General features: G+C 45.4%; 1 protein-coding gene and 1 pseudogene across 4 annotated transcripts in view; one reads left to right on the top strand and one right to left on the bottom strand.

Annotated features, from left to right (window-relative positions):
- Window positions 1-18,697, top strand: part of LOC103394644 (eukaryotic translation initiation factor 3 subunit I) — a 29,687-nt gene that overhangs the window by 461 nt on the left and 10,529 nt on the right. For 2 of the 4 annotated variants that reach the window (XR_003052763.1, XM_008332051.2), the window contains exons 3-8: window positions 14,725-14,769; window positions 15,987-16,079; window positions 16,470-16,557; window positions 16,950-17,015; window positions 17,638-17,787; window positions 17,911-18,038. Coding sequence is in view for 3 of the 4 variants with exons in the window: in XM_008332051.2 (XP_008330273.1) it covers window positions 14,725-14,769; window positions 15,987-16,079; window positions 16,470-16,557; window positions 16,950-17,015; window positions 17,638-17,787; window positions 17,911-18,038 (570 nt within the window). In the remaining variant the exon portion in view is untranslated. Of the gene's footprint in view, window positions 1-13,769; window positions 13,791-14,724; window positions 14,770-15,574; window positions 15,735-15,986; window positions 16,080-16,469; window positions 16,558-16,949; window positions 17,016-17,637; window positions 17,788-17,910; window positions 18,039-18,697 lie in introns of those variants that run through there. The other 2 variants (XM_008332052.3, XM_017041179.2) reach the window with 2 other exon arrangements.
- LOC103394643 (dynein heavy chain 3, axonemal pseudogene) lies at window positions 32-13,669 on the bottom strand (annotated as a pseudogene).

The following is an 18,697-nucleotide window of genomic DNA, read 5'->3' as shown; positions in this document are numbered from 1 at the left end:
TAATGACTTAAATTACAACAGAATCTAGCAATGTTAAAACAAAACCACGTCGGACCAAATTAATAACCTGTGTAAATAAGTTTCCTGTGAGGTTTATTATCTGGTCTACTGATTTGGCTCGTCTCAAATACAACGCTCAAATGATCAATTTAAATATGTACAGTAATTAAACAGTAGTATTGCACAACCTTCTGTCCATATTTTAATAAGTAAATTGTATGCAGTGTTTTTTTATCTAAAAAAAAGACTGCTTTTTTTCATTTCTTTAATTTGATTTTATACCAAATGAATGAGAATATACCTTCAAACAGTTGGCTGAAATGGTCGAAGAATCTGTTTACAAGACAACATCCAAAACCCTGCATTACTGTACCTTTTTGATATTGCACAAATTAAACAATGTTATTTACATATAAAATGATTAAATTAATTTCATTATCTTTTATATTTTCTGTATAAGTGTTATTCGGTTCTTGCGTTAAGAAAATCAGCCATTGTTTGTAAAGCTTTGGAGTACACTCCAATATTTGCATGCATATGTTGTATCACATTCTATTACATTTCTTTCATTACGTTCGTATGTCATACAGTTGAGGTAACAAAAATTATTGTTGTTGGTAGTAATGAAGATACATCTATCTAACATCTAGGCCTAACACAAGCTCTACAAGGTGCAAAAATATAGACTTTATATAAGAAAATACTATACAGTCAATAGAAAAAAACAGATTTTAAATGAAGAAAGATTTTTTTAAGAAACCATTCAACATTCCAACCGTTACGTGGCCCTTTTTCTACATTTCACTGCACATTGTACCATTTACTGGCCGGTTGACGTAAAACCAACATTTTGAGACATCGAAATGCGGTCCGGGTGCATATGATGGTATCAGAGGACCAACACTGCAATCTTATAATCAAAATGTCAAAATATTGTCCTTATCGCCCTTCGCCTCAGCTCACTACTTTTGGCAGCTCGTTCCTAGTCATCTAGCTGGCAGAGACAAGCCACACCGCGGTTAATCCAATGTTTCTGCGGCTGGTCAGAAGGAAGTTCAATGGACAGCACGTAGTTAGTGGAGTGGCCCGTAGTAGATAAAGTTCCTCTGCGGGCACTAGTTTTATATACTGGACATAAATATATGTTTTCATGCTTAAAGGTGGACATCTCCCCCGGTCTAAGCTTGATGATGGGTAAAAAGTCAAAAAGGATCTTGGGGAAGGACTCTCCGATGAACATCTTTTCCCTGTCCCATCGCGCACCCTCCATAAACAAGCCTCTGACGTAGGCTCCGTCCTCTGGCTTCTCTTTCATATTGTTCTCCTCTTTGGTTACTTCAAATTCAAAGCCGATGAAGTCTATGGGGATGGTGTACTTTCTCGCAAAATTTTGCGATACTCCCGTAAGGAACGACTGAGTGAAGTAAAACCCGGAAAGCCAGAAAACCGTGGGCGGCCCTTTAACTATCCAGTCTTGTAGGAATTGTAGCCGCGCTAACAAATCAGTCACGTAGCTCCCCAACGGCTTGAGAGAGGGATAAGACTTGGCGGCCCACATGCCCGGCACCTTTCCCACCAACATACTGTTATAGATGTCTTCGAGTTCCGAAGACATCACGATCTGTCCCTTCAAGGCTTTTTTAATGTTCACCAAGCTGTCCCGCACCACATGCGTAAGTCTGTTGAAGCGAATTATTTCTTGTCTCAAAACAGTATTCATCGATTCCTCGTACACTACGGGGTATTTCTGTATCACCATTACGGTGTCGAAATCTACCGGTAGCTTAGATAAAATGTCTTCCGCGAGCTCATTTACTATTTCCTGAGGCGACTTGGCCCCGCCTCCCATCTGCCGTGGCAACGTCGAGAGCACTCCACTCAGCAGCTGATTGGTCTCTTGGTTGTCTTTGGTTATATCGGCATTGCTGTGTAGTCCAAACACGCAGGGGTCGGCGAGAATCGGTAGGCTGCGAATGTAGTCGACGTACGTCTGATACGGTCCGTGAGCAGGGACGAAATAGAGATCGCTGCTAGATACTTCGTAACATTCCTTCCGTATCAGGTCCCAGTTGTAGAAGATCGAAAGGAGCGAGAGCAGCAAACGCCTGTCTTTGTCATCGGTCACCCTGCCTCCGTAGTTGCATTCGCCCGTGAGGTACGTGAGGGCCGCGAGCGGAACCTCCTCGTACTCATCCAAGAACATCTGGATCTGCCTGATGCTGATCCTCAAGTCCGACTCATTGAACTCGTAAGGAATATTCCAGCCCAGGGGTCCGAAATTCCTCCTTTCCTGTACGAGAGCATGAAAAAAAGTGAGACCAAATAAAAGCTTTTGCCAAATGTCTTGTTTCTTGGAGCTTTCAAAAAAGGCAGGGTCAGAGATTGGGTGACTTTGGTAAGAGCGCAGCAGGTTAGCTCTTATTCCTTTTGGGGGCTCATTGGTCATTTTCAGCCCATTCTGTAGGATGCTGACCGGAAACTTGTCCGAGGGATAACTAGTCAACCACAATCTAAAGTTTGTGTGCGTGTTCTCCGGGACAATGGTCACTTCGCAAATCCTCTCCAGGGTCGGCATCCAGCTGGTAGCCAAATGGCAGTTCTGCAGTACGACCCAGGTACCCTTCTTGATGGCTTGATTTATCATGTGATAAGCAATGGGTCCTTGGCCCTGGCCGAGAGAAATCGTTTGGGTTTTGCCGCCCCCCATGTCGAGATCCTCAGCAAATTTGAGCAGAACCGCGGTCGGATCGGATCCCGGTGACAAGACGAAAATAAGAGGAGAGCAGCAGTTCGAATCCTTGTAGCTCTCCCCCAAATCAAACGAAGGCGGTTCGACGTAAGAGGTTCCCATGTTCGCGACTATAAAATCCTGAACCGGTGGAACCAGTTTATCCGGCCTAAAACATTTAATCATGACCATTAGGTGCATTCCCGTCAACTCGCTGAACCTGCCGGGCAACCGTTCTTTGTGGGGCTGTCCCGAATCGTATAGCTTTTTCCAATCAGAAATGTTTCCTTGAACGTGTTCCAAAAAACCATCCAGGTTTGGCAATTTTGAGGCCTTTACAATTTCGGCCCAGCATTTGTCAGACAGCCACTCCGAAGCAGGATTGGGATACGGGTTATCTAAAGCGAGGCCGCCTGTCAAGAGGAAATGCCAAACCAGGTCATCGATTTCACCCCGTCCTTGCATTATTCCTACAGTGAGAAGAAGGGAAAATAGGAGCTTATCCTTTTCAAAAAGTGAGCGACAGACATTTTTATAGATGCAGAGGGTGAAGTGGTCGACAATGTTGGCGATTCTTTCGTCCACGTCGTCGCTTTCCGCACTCTCGGCAATGGAAAAGAGATACAGGTGAATGAACCAGCTCAAGGAGTACTGATACATGGGTTCGATATTAGCTAGCTGCGAGATGCAGAAAAATAAAATTGAAGAATGTTCCGCCACGGGACGGTAACCCATACGAGTGTCGTCTATCTCTTGCTCCGTGACGCTGGCGATTTTTTGCTTCTCTGAGATCTGCTCCGAGAGAACCTTCGAAGAAGACAGTATCTTCACCGCACCCTCATCCTCCAGGATGTTACCCTCAGAAGAAGAGAGCACTTGTAGGATCTTGTCCTCAATTTCCTTCAACTGCTTGCTGTTGGCGGCACTCTCCAAAATGAGCTCATGCTTTTTCTCTTCCAGTTCAGGCCTCTCTTTGGCCACCACAAGTCCTAAAAGCTGGTCCTGTAAGCCTTGCGGGGTGATCATGAAGTTGAGCAGACATACTTTGGCGGCTACTTCGGGAAGATAGTGAGGGTTCCTCAGGCCAGTAGTCATGTAGAATTTGAAAGCTTTGGAATATTCGACAATATTCTCTCCTATTTTCATCAATTCCACACCGTGTTGTTTGTAGGTCTGCTTCAGTAACAGGGGGTCAAGCACGGGCGTCAGTTCCTCGCCGACATTCTCCAAAAGAACGGGGTGACCGAAAGATACGCAATTCTCCAAAGTCCTGACGTAATTTTCATCTGACAGTTTGGTGACATTTAGCTTATTTTCTTTTTCCAGGTTTTTGATCCACTTGTTGGCCTGACCTTGAGGGTCTATCATCAAAGGCCAGCGACGCGAGTTGAACGCGATGATGCCGTTATCTGTGGAGAAGGAGTCCACGGGAAGCCCGGCGATTTGCCACGCTCTGATAGCCACCTGGTTACCTAAAGTGTTACTGAGGGTGAAGTCCTGAGAGCAGGGGATTTTTCTGTCTTGGCAAATTTCGTGCCAGTTTTCCTGACACGTGGTACGAAATTCCACAGTAAATGCCCCCAGGTAAGATACGGTACCCGACGAGAGGAGTATGTCGCCCGTCAGGTTTTCGTATCTGATCCCCAGCAGATTGGCAGCTTCCGTCCACCGATCCTTCTCTCCGCCCAGTCCCCCGATCAGTTTCTCCGCCCTGATCAGCTTTTCGGAACACAAGGCAATGTTTTTTTCCAGCTCTTGCTTCTTCTTCATCATTTCGTCCAAATTTACATTCAGGCAATATAATCTGTCCTCTACTTCTTTCAGCTCGGCCCTCTTCACTGCCAACATGTCCATCTGCGCCGCAAGGGCCTCTTCGGCTTCCTTCAACCTCTCCTTTTTCGGGGCGACGACTTTGGCCACACGTTCGTACACTTCCATTGCCAGGACCCATTTACAGAGACCTTCGCAAGCTGAGGAAACGTTTTTAATGACAGAGGGTTTGAATTCGGGGTTGTCGATGTACTTTTCCCTGATTTTCTTGATGTAAGCGACAGGAATGTTGTCTCTGTCGTAGGTTTTGAGGTTTTCCAAAAACTTTTGGTCTGCAAGAAGTTTCTTTGAAGGACCCCAGAACTCTTCGACCATCTTGCCAGAACCGCTGGGATCGGGTTTTTTCTCCGGTTTGATGCCCTTCATGATGCAAATGGACTCCATCACGAGTTTGACCGGGCCGGGCGGGTTCTTCATAGACTTCACTTCCGTAATGTGAGCGGGTTTTAAAGTATCCAGGGCCGACAGCGCAGCTTCCAATGCCGGCAACGCTTCCGCCAAGTCTTGCTCACAGTCGGTTTTGATCTCTTGCGCCTCCGCCGCTGCTTCGTTGGCGACTTTTTCGTCCGCGGAAACAACCTCTTTTTTCGCGTCCACCTCGACCGTTTCCTCTTCTATCTTGATCATCATCTGATCCGTCTCGGCAGAAGTCTGAATGAGATCTGGCTGTAGAGCCGTCAGCTCCTGCTGCATCACTGACACCTGAGAGGCGGCGAACTGGAGTTTTTCGAGGCCGACCAAATATCGATTCCTGGCGGTGTCCACTTCGTTTCTCTTGACGTAGAGCAGGGTCTTGAAGGTGAGAATGAGTTCGAGGTAAGAAGTGGGCGTGACGTAGTTGTGTCTCCTCAATCTGGAGAAGTAGGTCGTCGACAAATCCACGGCACTCGTCTGAAACGTCTTGCACATCTCGACCACCTCTTGTCTGATGTCCTCCGACATTTCCACGTCCTCTAAAAATTTGTGGGCAACCATCTCCAGAGCGTCAGTCGGCCACTCGTGAAACCAGTCGATGGTGCAGCAGTTGATGAGGGAGGGGAACATCCTCAGGCGGTTCCTGAAAGCGTCGCCAATGGGACTCATGGCCAGCACTATGTGAAGGTTGGCCTTGACACGGTCTATGAAGAAATTGTAGAGCGAGAGCGGAGAGGAATCAATCTTTTTGCCTTCCATTCGGGCGATCCCTTGCGCTTTCTCGATAATTTCGGCCCGCTCATCGGAAGCGAAAATGTTAGGCACATCGCCGGTGTTGAGCAGCATGTTCACGTCTTCCAACATGGCCTCGTCTTTAATTTGGCTGTCGTTGAAGAGGAAAACCGAGCTGTTGCCCTCGACGCCTGCTTTGAGCATCATTCTCTTGAGATCGTCCCGCCAGTCCGACATGCTGTAGGTTTTGGTCAGTTCGATCTGAAACAACAAGTAATCGTTGATGAAGGTGCCCAACTTGGTGGCGCTCTGACGACCCGAACCGCCGATGCCGACGAGCAAAAGGTGGCCGTTGTCTTGTTTCAGCACGCGACAGATGCGGGAGATGTGCTCGATAGCGAATTTAAACATGACGAGAGACATCGGCGTCTTGCTGCAGTTGTTGTACTCTTCAAGGTAGATCTCCATGGTTTCTTGCAATTTTTCGAGGTCTTCGATTTCATCATAGACCTTGACGTCTGAATCGGGGTTGATGTAGTCTCCGAAAAATAAGCTGCGGATGCTTTCGTCTACCACCTTGCCATCCGGGGCGAGCTTGCTCAGCAGGCTTTCCATACTCTGCTGAAAAAGTTTGGCGGTTCTTTCTTTAACAATGGCAAAGAACGTCTCCTTGTCGTCCTTTCCGATGAGTCGATCGTAGAAAACTCGGTAGACCTCGTGAATCCACAGGCGGATGAGTTTCTCATCACATTTCATGTGAGTGTGCGGAGCGAGGAGCACACCTCGTATGACTCGAGCAAAATCGCGCAGGTTGAAAATGTAGTGGGATTTGGATGGGGTAGGTAGAAAGCTTTTTATGGTGTCCTTGTACACCGCCATCGTGGCTTGCACCAAAGTCTTTCCCAACTGCTGGAAAATGCTGTCGAATCCTTTGCCGAAGTGCCAGTCGGTGATGGAGGTGAAAATCTTCGTCAACGTTTCATCGTCAAAACTGTCGATGGAAAGAATATTTAAATGACGCGTGAATCTACCGGTGATATCGTTTCGTCCGCCGCCGGGAGGTCCCATAGCGGACATGAACAAAACATCCACTAAATTCTGTCTGGAAGTGTCCTTTTGATCGTACCAGTGGTGATGGTCGATCCATTGCCTCAACAGTTCAATGGGCGGTTGGGCGCCGTAGATCTCTTTAGCGGGCATGTTCAAATCGTCGACGTAGACAATGCACTTCTTCCCCAGAGGCGGTCCGAAAGTTCCTTTTTTCCTCCTGTCCAACTTTGACATCATGATATCTTGAGTTTGATTGGCCGAAGTGCGGGCCGAGAAGTTGATGCAGTTAGGCGTGTACGCGTCTTTCGGGAGCTTTTCTAAAAAGCTTTTGCTGATGACGGATTTTCCGGTTCCGGTAGAACCCACCAAAAGCATGGGTACTTCGTGCACCACGTAGGTACGTAGAAAATACAACTGACGCGCCGTCTCCATAGTCGGTATGATGAGGTCGGACACGCTCGCACCGGTCGGAATGACGTTTTCCTCGCAGGTGATTAAATCGGTCCACATTTGCCAGTGCCCCTGTCCCTTCTTTTGGAAATAGAAGTCGTACACCGTGCCTCTGTCCGGGATGTACAGGTCTTTTTTAAGCGTCACGCTCTTAGGCTTGTGGTAATCATCGTTCATGCCCTGCATCAGTTGCCGGTAGAAGCTGTCGAATTTCTTCCGACTGTTTCCAGTGATCGTTCCGCCCAGACTCCACACAACGGAAAATAAGAACAGGCACTGCAGCCACGTGGTTATGCAATTACCCGGCGTGGAGATGTCGTCAAGCAAGCAGGTGTAGAGTTTTTGCAGGCAATAGACCAAGTGAATGGGAGATGTCTCAACCACAAAGGAACACTCCTCCTCGATAAATTCCAGACAGGCCGGAACCAACCAATCGAACAGGTCGTGGATCAGCACTCTGTGTTTGGTGTTCAGCTTTTCGGGCAACGTGTTCATGTAAGAGTCTCTCAAAGGAGTCCAGCCCAGCTGCTGAGGTTCCATGTAAATCATTCCGCACCTACTCACAGTAGCCGGGGAAGCTTGCTCCAGGTCGGCGGGTTCGAAAATCAGACTCATCTTAGAACTCATCTGTATGATTTCCCCGCTCATCAAGCAGAGCTTTTTGTTGTCGTCCAGCACGGTGTTCATGTTTTCGATCCAGACGGCATCAATGGGCCCGTCGAAAATGATCCACTGCCTGTTCTCAGAAGTAGACATCGCCTGATCCCTGTAGGTGGTGGCGAGGACGCCGTCTGACCACTCGTGGCTGACGGGATCAAAACAGCCGTACAGTTGGCCCATGGTGATGGATTTTGGGTTGATGATGCTGTAGCTGACCGCAAATTCGTCCATCAACTGGCCTTTGTAGAGGTCTTTGAGGGCACCGGAGAGCACCTTGTAAGAGCAAGTTTTTCCTCCCAGGGGGTCTCCCACTATCATGAAGCCGTGACGAACCAACATCATCTCGTACACCTGAATGATTTTGCCGATGAACCATGGAACAGCCTGAAGGTTTAACAGAGCTATGTTGTCGTTGAGAGCTTTGAGAAGGAGATCGTAGTCCGGTTTCGGAAGGACGACCCCTGGAAACAGATCGGAGATGATGCCTTGAAACAGAGGCACGTCCTGCGCCAAGAACTTTGCCATGTTTACGTCCATCAGAGCCCTGAGCAGCAACACGCTCTCGTCTTCTTCCAGATACTTTAACTTGAGATTGCCCGCAGCTGTCAGCACAGACTTGACTGCTCGCATACCGTAGTCATAGTGGTGCTGGGAGGACAGCTGCTCCGAACACAGACGGTATGTGGCCACGATTTTCTGAGCCAGGCTGCGAGATTCGATGAAGCCCATAGAGTACAGCGAGATCTCCGCGATGAGACCGTAGTCCGGAACCATCATGGCCACCGTGCGGAAAAGGGCCTTCAGGTTATCGGGAAGCTCCGCCCTGCCGGCGTAGCCGGGATTCATGGTGATGAACACGGAGCAGGTGGGGTTGAGCGATAACTCGGTTCCTTCGAAAATGAAGGTCTTTAGATCTTTGGCAATGGCCTGTTGTATGCACAAAATCTGTTGCGCCACCACGGAGAGCACTTCCACCTCGATTCGGTTGAACTCGTCGAAACAAGCCCAGGCTCCGGACTGCGCCAGTCCCTTGAAGAACTTGCTCATGGCTTTGTAGTCCAGCCCGTCGGAACAGTTGAAAACCACGCACTGTTTGGCCAAAGCCTTGGCCAAATCTTTGGTGGTCTCGGTTTTGCCGGTTCCCGCCGGACCTTCTGGCGCGCCGCCCAAGTTGAGTTTTAGGGCCCCCATAAGAGTTCTATAACAACGGTCCGTGAGCGGCGTGATGACGAGGCGGGGAGAGTTTCCCAGATATTCGTATCCGTATTTCACGCACGTAGTGATCATGCGCAGCATCACATCTTCCTCCTCCCAGAAGTAACGGAGCTGAGAAATCCAGGCAAAGTCGTTGAGCGTGGACACCTGGTCGTCGGCCAATTCCGCCACGACGTCGCGTGCATGAACGTCAATGACGATGAGTGCGCCCAGAGTCATTCTGGCCCCACCCGGAAGCGCACCGCGCACCAGCTCCACGATGTCCGCGATCTGGTCGTTGCTCTTGTCAACGTAAGCGGGCAAAGAGTGTTTGCTGATGGCTTCGGACACTTCGCTCGTCCAAAAGATAGAGGAAGCACAGATGACGACTTGACCTGGCCACCGCAAAACCCACTCCTTTCTAGGTAACTCGCAATATTGAATGACCCCTCCATGTATGACGTGCTGCACGCTCCTGAGCATGAGATGCTCGACCTGCAGCAGCCACTTCTCGACCATGCCTTTGGCGTCGGCGGGACGAATCTTTTCAATGAGCGGCACCGTCTCCTTCTCGGAGCTTATCATGCCGACTATGTCCATTTTTTCCGTAAACTCCAGCTTGGCGATGCCTTCAAAGCATTTCTTCAGGTGAGGCTGCACGCACAGAGGGTCTTTGGTCTGTGATAGAATTTCCAGCAACTCATCGTTGGACAGGAAGAAGAATCTGGGGAAGTACAGTCTTTTCTTTTCCAGGTACGAATTGAGACCTTTTTGAATGTCCTCCAGAAGCACGTTGGACTCTTGCAAGCGCTCGAGCATGTTAGGTTGGTCCGTAGCCACCAACGTGCGCGTGTCTCTGTTGGTCTCGGAAATAATTTTTTTGAAGCAGCTGTCTACGGTGGCGAATTTGCGTCCCTCTTCTGGCATCTGAGCTATGATGTCTTCCGAACTGAAGATGGGTTCAAGGTAGAGCCACGTTGCCTGACACTTGAGCATGGCGTCCAAGATGTCCTGCATGCTGAGCAGTTTTTCCTCCCATTGCTTACATTCGGCTTCTATGGTCTTGACGAAGGGCGACGCTTTCATGCTTTGCGTCCTCATGATGTTGTCGTCCAGGAGCATCTGGATGTCATCCACGGCCGAAATGATTTTGAATTCCGTATCTCTGTATTGGGTGAGTGAGAAGCGGAGCTCGGCCCAATCGAGTTTCATGTTCACCAGGGATCTCTCCAGGGAGTACTCTTTACTGGCCAATCCTCCGATTTCTTCCAACCTTGCGGAATACTGAGACAGGCCCAGGTCCAACATGTCTCGCAATGAGCTGTCCTCTCCTGGTTTGATTTCAAAACCCACGACTTCGCTTATCTCCTCCCAGTGGTGGGCTTTCATACCTGGGTTGCAGATCGTGGTCAGAATGGGCAGGTGCTTCCTGAACTCGTCTATACTGGCTTTGCAGTTTTGGGTCACGCCGCAAGGCCCGGGAAGTTCGTTGAAAGACTTGCCAAGTTTGTGCATGGTCCTGAACATGCCATCCAACTGCTCTGAGACTTGGTCAGCGTTCAGATTTTGGAAAGGACCATCCATCCACACTTTGGAGTTTTCTTCGAAGCTCAGGGCTGTGCCCCAGAGCTGTTCGTGTGGCAGCTTGTCGGTGATCATCATCTGTAGCATGGGGAATTGCGTCTGGTCCTTGTCCAGCAATCCCTGCTGCCTGTTGATATCTTCCAGCTCAAAGACGGCAGACTGGAGGTTCTCAGTGATTTCTGAGAGAGTGCCAACATTCTTTTTGATCTCCTCTATATTCATGACAGATTTTTCTCTGAATGCCTTGATATTGGCGTCCATCTCCAGCATCCTGCAGTCGAAGATTCTGATTCTCCTGTGAAGATTGTCTTCAACTTTTTCCCTCATGGTGGCCAGACGGGCCTTGCTGTCGTCGAGCTCGCCCAGGATCCGTTTGGGCCACTGAAAAACACGGGCGTTCAGCGCAACGTCATCGATGGAAAGAGAGGCGTAATCAAGAAGAAACATGAGACGTCCTTTGGCCTCGTCGATCTCGCCTTTGAGATGGACGGTGGTCACGTCGATGGTTTGTTTGATGTATTGATAGAGAGACACCACTTCCTCCGTAGTAGCCGGGGTACTCCGCAGCATCTCCGTGATCTCCTCATACTTTTCACAGATCCCCATGTTGAGTGATCTGTTCTCGTCCACCTCGAACATTATGATCCTGTCTTTCAGTGCGTCACAACGGTCGCACAGATCTTGGTGCAGTTGGCTGGAGTCCAGAGAAAACATAGACAGAGGCACCTCGACAGGCAGTGAGGCGATCTCTTTCCACTTGCGATTGATGCCCTCAATTTTGGTCCTGAATTCTTCCATCGAGTGCTTTTCTGCTAGGAACGCCGTTATATCCTGCTCCGCCGTATCTTCCAGCAGATCGTTGTATTTTTGATACACGTCCAAATACTTTTCAGGTCCGACGGTGTTGGCGTGGAAAACCACCTCAACTTTTTTTGTCAGTTCCGTAACCATTAAGTCGTCGGGTCTCATGGTGCGAAGGTAGGTGTCGGCGGCGTAGGGAAGGGACGTGATGGGAAGATTGCATTCCAATCTGGGCAACTTTTCGGAACTGTGGAGTATTTCCGCAAAGGCCGCTCTAACTATTTCCAAACAATCCGGCAAGCCAGGACATATGTCGATGTCGGATTCTTTTATCTCCAGCTTGACAAGCAGAATGGGAGTGTGAACGAACTTCTTGTCGTCGTATCGATCTCCGAAGTCGTTACCTTTCTCGTGTATGGCGAAGAAGCAGAACAACTCTTGTAACGACTGAAGGACCAGGCCTCGTAGCTGCAAGGACATCAACGCCGCCACGCAATTGAAAAACTCCTGCTCTCGAGCGATATCGATTTGGTCGTTCAGATGCACAAAGGGCCACCAGAGGTCTTTAAAGTTTTCCAATACCGTCGAACACTGAGGCAACCAGTTTTGAATGAGTTCTTCTCTGGCATTTCGACACTGCGTCCGAACAAACTCATCAAACGCGGACGGCACAAGGGGGAGGCCCGCGGAGAAAAGATCTTCCGGCCTGACAAATCTCAACATGGAGAAGCCGTTGAGCCAGACGTCGTGAAGCATGGAAACGATTTGGTTTACGGTGAACAGATGCTGGCTTTGCCACGCGTGATGCTTCCTGTAATTGGCCGACCACGGGACCGGGGCACGGATCACCTTCCTGGGAAAGGGTTGGGGAGTGCCGGCTACAGACAGTCGGCGGCGCTCCAACGGATCTATCAGAATGTAATCCACTATGCTTTTCTTCAGACTGAAACGATATCCTTTTTTGACCTCATCTTCCAAATTATTCCTGACAATCTTGATCTTTTTCCGAGTCTTTTTGTCATCGCTGTCCTCCGTGTCAGGAGGCAGCATGCGCCAAATGTTCATCATCTGCTTACGCGGCTGAGGCGCGATCACTGAATCGGGCACACTGCTGTTCACGTAGTACAAATACCTGCCAATGTCCGCATCGGCGGCTTTCGCCTCGGCGTCCTTCTCCTTCTGTTGTTCGGACATAATTTTTAACTGCTCTGTAGGACTCAAAGGCCGGTCGGCGCGAGAGGATTTACTGGGAATACGGTGGCGTATCACCTCTTTGTAGGGAATCGCCATCGTCGTGGAATGGGGCTGGAGGATGGGCGGGAACTCACTGTTTTTCATTACTTTTTGATACAGTTCTGAGGGTTCTTGGCCTTCTGGCAAACGAGGGAGATGAAATTTCCCCCTAGTTTGATCCAGGTTATCTACGGAGGAGTCCTCCGCCGGCTCTCGACGTTTCATCTTGCTCGCCAAATAGATCCAAACCAAAAGTAGAAAAGAATGCAATCAATGTCGTTTTCTCGTTTGTTTGGTGGTAGATGTCATAGCACTTTTTTCTGAATAATCGTTCCTTTTAGGACAGGGATCCTTCTCCTTTGTCCTTAATAATTACTCGGCGCTGCCCTCTGCGTTCGGTGCGTGAAGGCGGTTGGCGCAAGTAATGTCTCATTACTGCCTCCGACGTTTTTTTTGCCTCGGCCTCCTTTCAGACTCTGCTTCTTTGTCCGAGTTAGTATAAAGCAGTAGGTTAGCGTAAAGCAGTTACTTCTAATGTGGTTTTAACTACTTACATGGAAAGCGAAAGACTTTGATGCAGTGGTGACCTAATCGTGACATCGTACGCGGGTGATCAAAGGCATCTGCACTTTAGAGCGAGGGTGTCAAACTCAGATTCGCAGAAAAAAAATGAGAAACTGGGATGAAGTCCTCCAGTTGTAGTTTAGAGTTTTTTTCATACGGAAACCTAATATTATAAAGAAATTGAATTTGAAATAAAACACACATTGGTGGTTTTTGTTCTCTGAGAGTTCCTTTTAATTTAAATCTATGCACTATAACATAGCTAAATTTCATCGAACGCACCACAAACTCACAGATGCACCGCTCTATATCAAAAGAGGAGATACCGCCATCGCTTTGTGCCCTCGGTCGTCGTGCACGATTCCAATACGACAATGATCCAAAGCACAAATGACGGCACAGTGAGAAATGTGTATGATAATGCAAAAATGTGAATATCACAATGGGAGTTTTTGCTAGTCAAACAGTTTGCTTTCCAATGTTGTCAGAGACACTCACTCCCACGATGGAACGTCATCTACAGGTCTGAGCTTAAAATATCACTATGGAGGTAAAAAAAAAAAAAAGAAAAGAAAATTGTACGTTTGTTTAAAAAAAAATTAAAGGACTAAAAATTGTACTTTGTTAACCAGGGAAATATTCAGACTATTTGATAATTATACTAATGATTAGTTTTAGGCCAAGAAGAACTGAGCTGATGCAGTTAAAGTAGTACTAAAGTGAAACCTCAGAGAACTGACATCCTTAATAACTGTAACCAGCAGTGACAAGTTCCACTGCAACACCGCTCACGAGTGTTTTTGTGCATTCTTAGAATGGTCAATTCAACGTACATCTAGTCAACTCACTCTCGATCATGAGTTTATTTGTTCAGTTTCAGCTGGGTACAGTGGTGTTTGAACCTATGGCTCGCGAACCAGATGTGGCTCTTTTGATAAGTGCATCTGTCTCTCAGATGAATCTTAGCTGGTAGTTCTTAACACAATAAGTAATAAATAATTTCGCTGATATTCAAGTAAAAATTACAGAAATCATAGTGTTAAAATAATCTTGTGTATTTGTCGCGGCAGCGTACTCTCTTTGAGTTGTGTTAAATGATTCGGGTAAAATCATCAGCTTGATACGTCATCTTTTATTTCTGGCATAAATAGTGAAAACAAAGTCAGTCAATTTTGGAGCAACACACAGGTCTGACGCTGAAAATATAAAGTAAATAATAGTACAGGTAATGATAAAAAAATAATATTATCAAATTAATTAATGACGGAGCTCCTAACGTGCACCTACCATAAGGAAAGTAGAGCCCGACTGTTGCTCTCCGGGGTTCACAACTTTAATCTGCAGGGGTGTTGCATTTAATGACCGTACGATAAATTAAGATTTTTCTTAGGTGATGTGTATTAAACTCTTTTGTATGGCAAGTGGAACCATATATTTATAACTCTGTTACACATTTTAATCCATACTTTTTTTTTTTGCCTTAGAGCCAATCGCATCAAAACCATGCAGCACCAGAAATCGCATTAATGGTAAGAAGTATTTTATGTATGAATAGTATAACAATGTTAATATTTTATATTTTAAAATAACTTTAATATCTTTTTTAATACTTCAGAAACTCATTATACTCTAAAATTATTGGTCTGGTTTAAAAAATCATACATTCAGTTGTATTCAGAGTAAAAATAAAATTGGATGGCTCTCACAGTAATACTGTGAAACCTGAGTTTTGGCTCTCTCTGCTGAAAAAGGTTACCGACCCTGACGTAAAGGATGAAAATAAGGTTTTATTATTAAGAGTCTTTCTTTCAATTACTAGGAAGATGGAAACAAAAGAGTAAAAGACATGTATAATATGGAATTTATAACTGCAAAATGAACATTAAGAACAGTTTGTGTTTTTTGACAAAATGGCTCCTGATTTATATTTTTTTCTTTTGATAGAGTTAGATGTGTTAGTTGTGTATAAATGTGCAGACATTTTTTGTATATGCTGATGGCTTATAGACTCTATACTGACCTCATTTTGTATATTTCCTGTATGCTAACAAGCTTAATTCAAGTACAAGGTGAGAGTTTCACACTGAACGTAGTAGCATTCAACTGGATCTTGGAGTGAGTTGGCCTATGTGGACTATATGTACTGTATATATGTGAATTTGTATATTTCAAAATGCCCAGAAAGACATGTTTTTTATATATATATATATAATGTTAAAAATATAATATATGTTTTAATGAAATAGTCATTTCATTTTTTTATCAAGGAAAAAGTGACTAAACTAACAAAACTAAAAAAAAGAATGTGAATGTCAGCGGTGAACTGTAGGGGGCACGCTGGAACGTTTGTATAACGGAAGTAGGATGACGTTGTACGGTCTTTATTTCCGGTTCCGGATCTGGCGCATGTTTCACGAGTGTTAGCCGTTTGGGCTTCAAGTGGACGCTTAAATCAAAAACTGGACACGGTGGCTACATCTGATTGATTAAAATGGTGAGTTTTTGAAAACAGTTATCGGTTGTATTTTGTGTGAAATGGTAGTCGATCGGTCGAGACCGTTACTGCAATTTACGCTAGCATATGCGTCTCGGATGCTAACGTTAGCTTTTGTCAGAAGTTAACATGATTCGTAGTTACGTTTTTCGTCGTAAATAATGAATACGGAGTTGGTATTTGACATGAGTTTGAGCTGGGCTAATGTACCTTTTTGAAAAATGAACGCGCAAATATTGCTTTTCTGTACAGAAACCCATCCTACTGCAGGGCCACGAACGGTCCATCACACAGATCAAGTACAACAGAGAAGGAGACCTTCTGTTTTCCGTCGCCAAAGATCCGGTGAGTGACCCAAAATGATTGAATTTAACGTGCCACCAGTGACTATAGGATAGTATTTAGTTTGACGTGATGAATATGGAATTTCCACCTGAAGCTACAAATGGCTACACGACTCTTCTTGTCGAGTAGCATCAGCTAGTTTTGACTTGCAAATGTCTTACAAACAGGGCTGTATGCTCTATAATGAGTGTGATATCAAATCATACTATAATCATGAGAAGGGGAGACGACTTTGGTCAGTAGAATTGATTTATTTTTATTCAGATTAAAAGAAAAGTAGATGTTATTGGTGGCGCCAGTAGTATAGAGCAAACCAATAATTTGTGAAGGGACGCCATGATTGCAGTTAAGCCTTTTAATATGTACCTTCAACGATGTCTCCCCACACAGGTGGCCAACGTGTGGTACTCTGTCAACGGCGGACGACTCGGTACCTACAACGGACACACGGGAGCTGTGTGGTGCGTCGACTGTGACTGTATCCATTCATGTTATTTAGCTTGGTATACAGCCGTGTCTTCACCAGGGATGTCATAAGTTGATGTCACTAATAATTAGCGATATGAAGGCCTTAGTAGTCCCTGACAGTGTCATAAAATATAACCAAAGTGAAGGTGAACAATTAACGCAATAAACAAGAGAAGAATGGCATACTGCAACAATGTCACATGAGTTTATGACATTAAAGGTTATGTTGTCATGCAATGGCACAGTCTTGTGAAACCAATAAAAGCATAATATATAGTAATAATATTGTGATTAATTCTCTGACAGTTATTGTACTAAGTAAATGTGTAATCATGACACAGTTGACCCTAGTGTACGCTCATGAATTGAAATATGCTACTTTCCCTAACTGGTTCTTCTCAGGGGACACAAAAAATGTTTTGACAGGATCAGCTGACAACAGCTGTCGACTGTGGGACTGTGAGACCGGTGAGTGAAAAGGAAATGCATGTGTTTACATAGTACAGCACATATGTAGTGCAGTACAGCAACAAAACAACAATAAAATCACCCAAATAGGTAAAATAGATTAAAATACAAACATGAGTAGCAGCACACTGTCAATGGGTATTGGAAACCCAAACAGTGGTTGTTTGTAGATTAGTCGGTTGGTAGAAGTAAATAGATAAATTAGTATTGGTAGGTAATTATTGTTGCAGTATTTGGTAGTGTTCATTGCAATCTCATAAATATGTATATATTATATTTTTTGTTGTACTGTAGTTCTAAATGAAATTGTATAAAGGTATGATGTGTGTGTATATCTGTATTTATGTATAAAAAGTATACCACGTTATACCTATGATATGTATATATAAGCAGAACTAGTATCATTATAATATGGTTATGGGAACAAATATATGAAATATATGAACAGTTTCTGTAGTGAATTAATGAAATTAAATAATCAGTTAGCTGTATAGGTGGTTCCAGCAGACATTAATGTACACTGTATGTGTGTACAGTGTATTGAGTGTTTAGATGTATTTTGGAACATTTCCTATCATGTGTTTTATGTTTAATTTTTGCTGTCTTTATTAATGCTTCACAGGGAAACAGCTGGCACTGCTCCACACTAACTCTGCCGTCAGAACATGCGGCTTCGACTTCAGCGGCAACATCATCATGTTTTCCACCGACAAGCAGATGGGCTATCAGTGTTTCATGAACTTCTTTGACCTGAGGGATCCACAACAAATCGGTAGGTGATCGTCACGCACGCAACATAAACCAACTAGAAAATCAGAATCAGTCTATGCAGACAGGGTGTTTGTATGCACTGATAGATCACTGATTGTCTTTGTTATTGTGTGTCCGCATAAAGAGGACAACCAGCCGTACCTGACGATACCCTGCAGCGAACACAAGGTGACCAGCGCCGTGTGGGGACCTTTGGGAGAGTTTGTCATTGCCGGCCATGAAAACGGAGAGATCAACCAGTTCAGCGCCAAGGTAAGTCAGGGTGTAAAAAGCAGAATGCAGTTGCTTGTCATATGTACTGTATATATGGTGAGCATGTAGGGTACCTCAGTTAGACACTGGAGGGCACTGTTGTTATTCTACTGTTTAACAGTGTAGGGGAGTTCGTGAAGGGTAAATACGTTTATATGTAAATCATCCTCATCCTTTTGAGTACTCCTACTAATAACAATCACATCCACTGAGCCCAATAATTGTAAAATCTTGGCTTGTAGGTGGACTTTAATCATTTCATTAATTTCAATTTTATTTATAGAGCGCATTTCATGCACAAAGCAAACTAAATGTGCTTTACAGACATCACGTAATTACGTGAAAGTTATCACGAAATACACTGGTCCCTCTCATATCGCAGTCGTTGTGATCGGAGGGCACAACAACAGTGCCCTCCTGTGTCGAACTGAGGTATCCTACATTAATTAAATGCTCACCATATATACAGTACATATGTCAAGTATGACATGCCGGTATCTTAGATTTCTCAACCGTACGTACTGTACATGATTGTTATTTTAATGTGTTACTCTGTATGTATGTGTGGCAAAATGTCTTAGATATAATTTCTCGTGCGCTACGTTTCTCTTTTTTTTTCCTATGTCCCTTTAGGACCTAAATCTTATACCATATCTTGT

This window comes from Cynoglossus semilaevis, chromosome 18, assembly GCF_000523025.1.
Source record: "Cynoglossus semilaevis isolate Cse_v1.0 chromosome 18, Cse_v1.0, whole genome shotgun sequence".
NCBI lineage: Eukaryota > Metazoa > Chordata > Actinopteri > Pleuronectiformes > Cynoglossidae > Cynoglossus > Cynoglossus semilaevis.
Note: the sequence above shows the minus strand (reverse complement) of the source record. Positions and strands in the feature narration are given on the sequence as shown.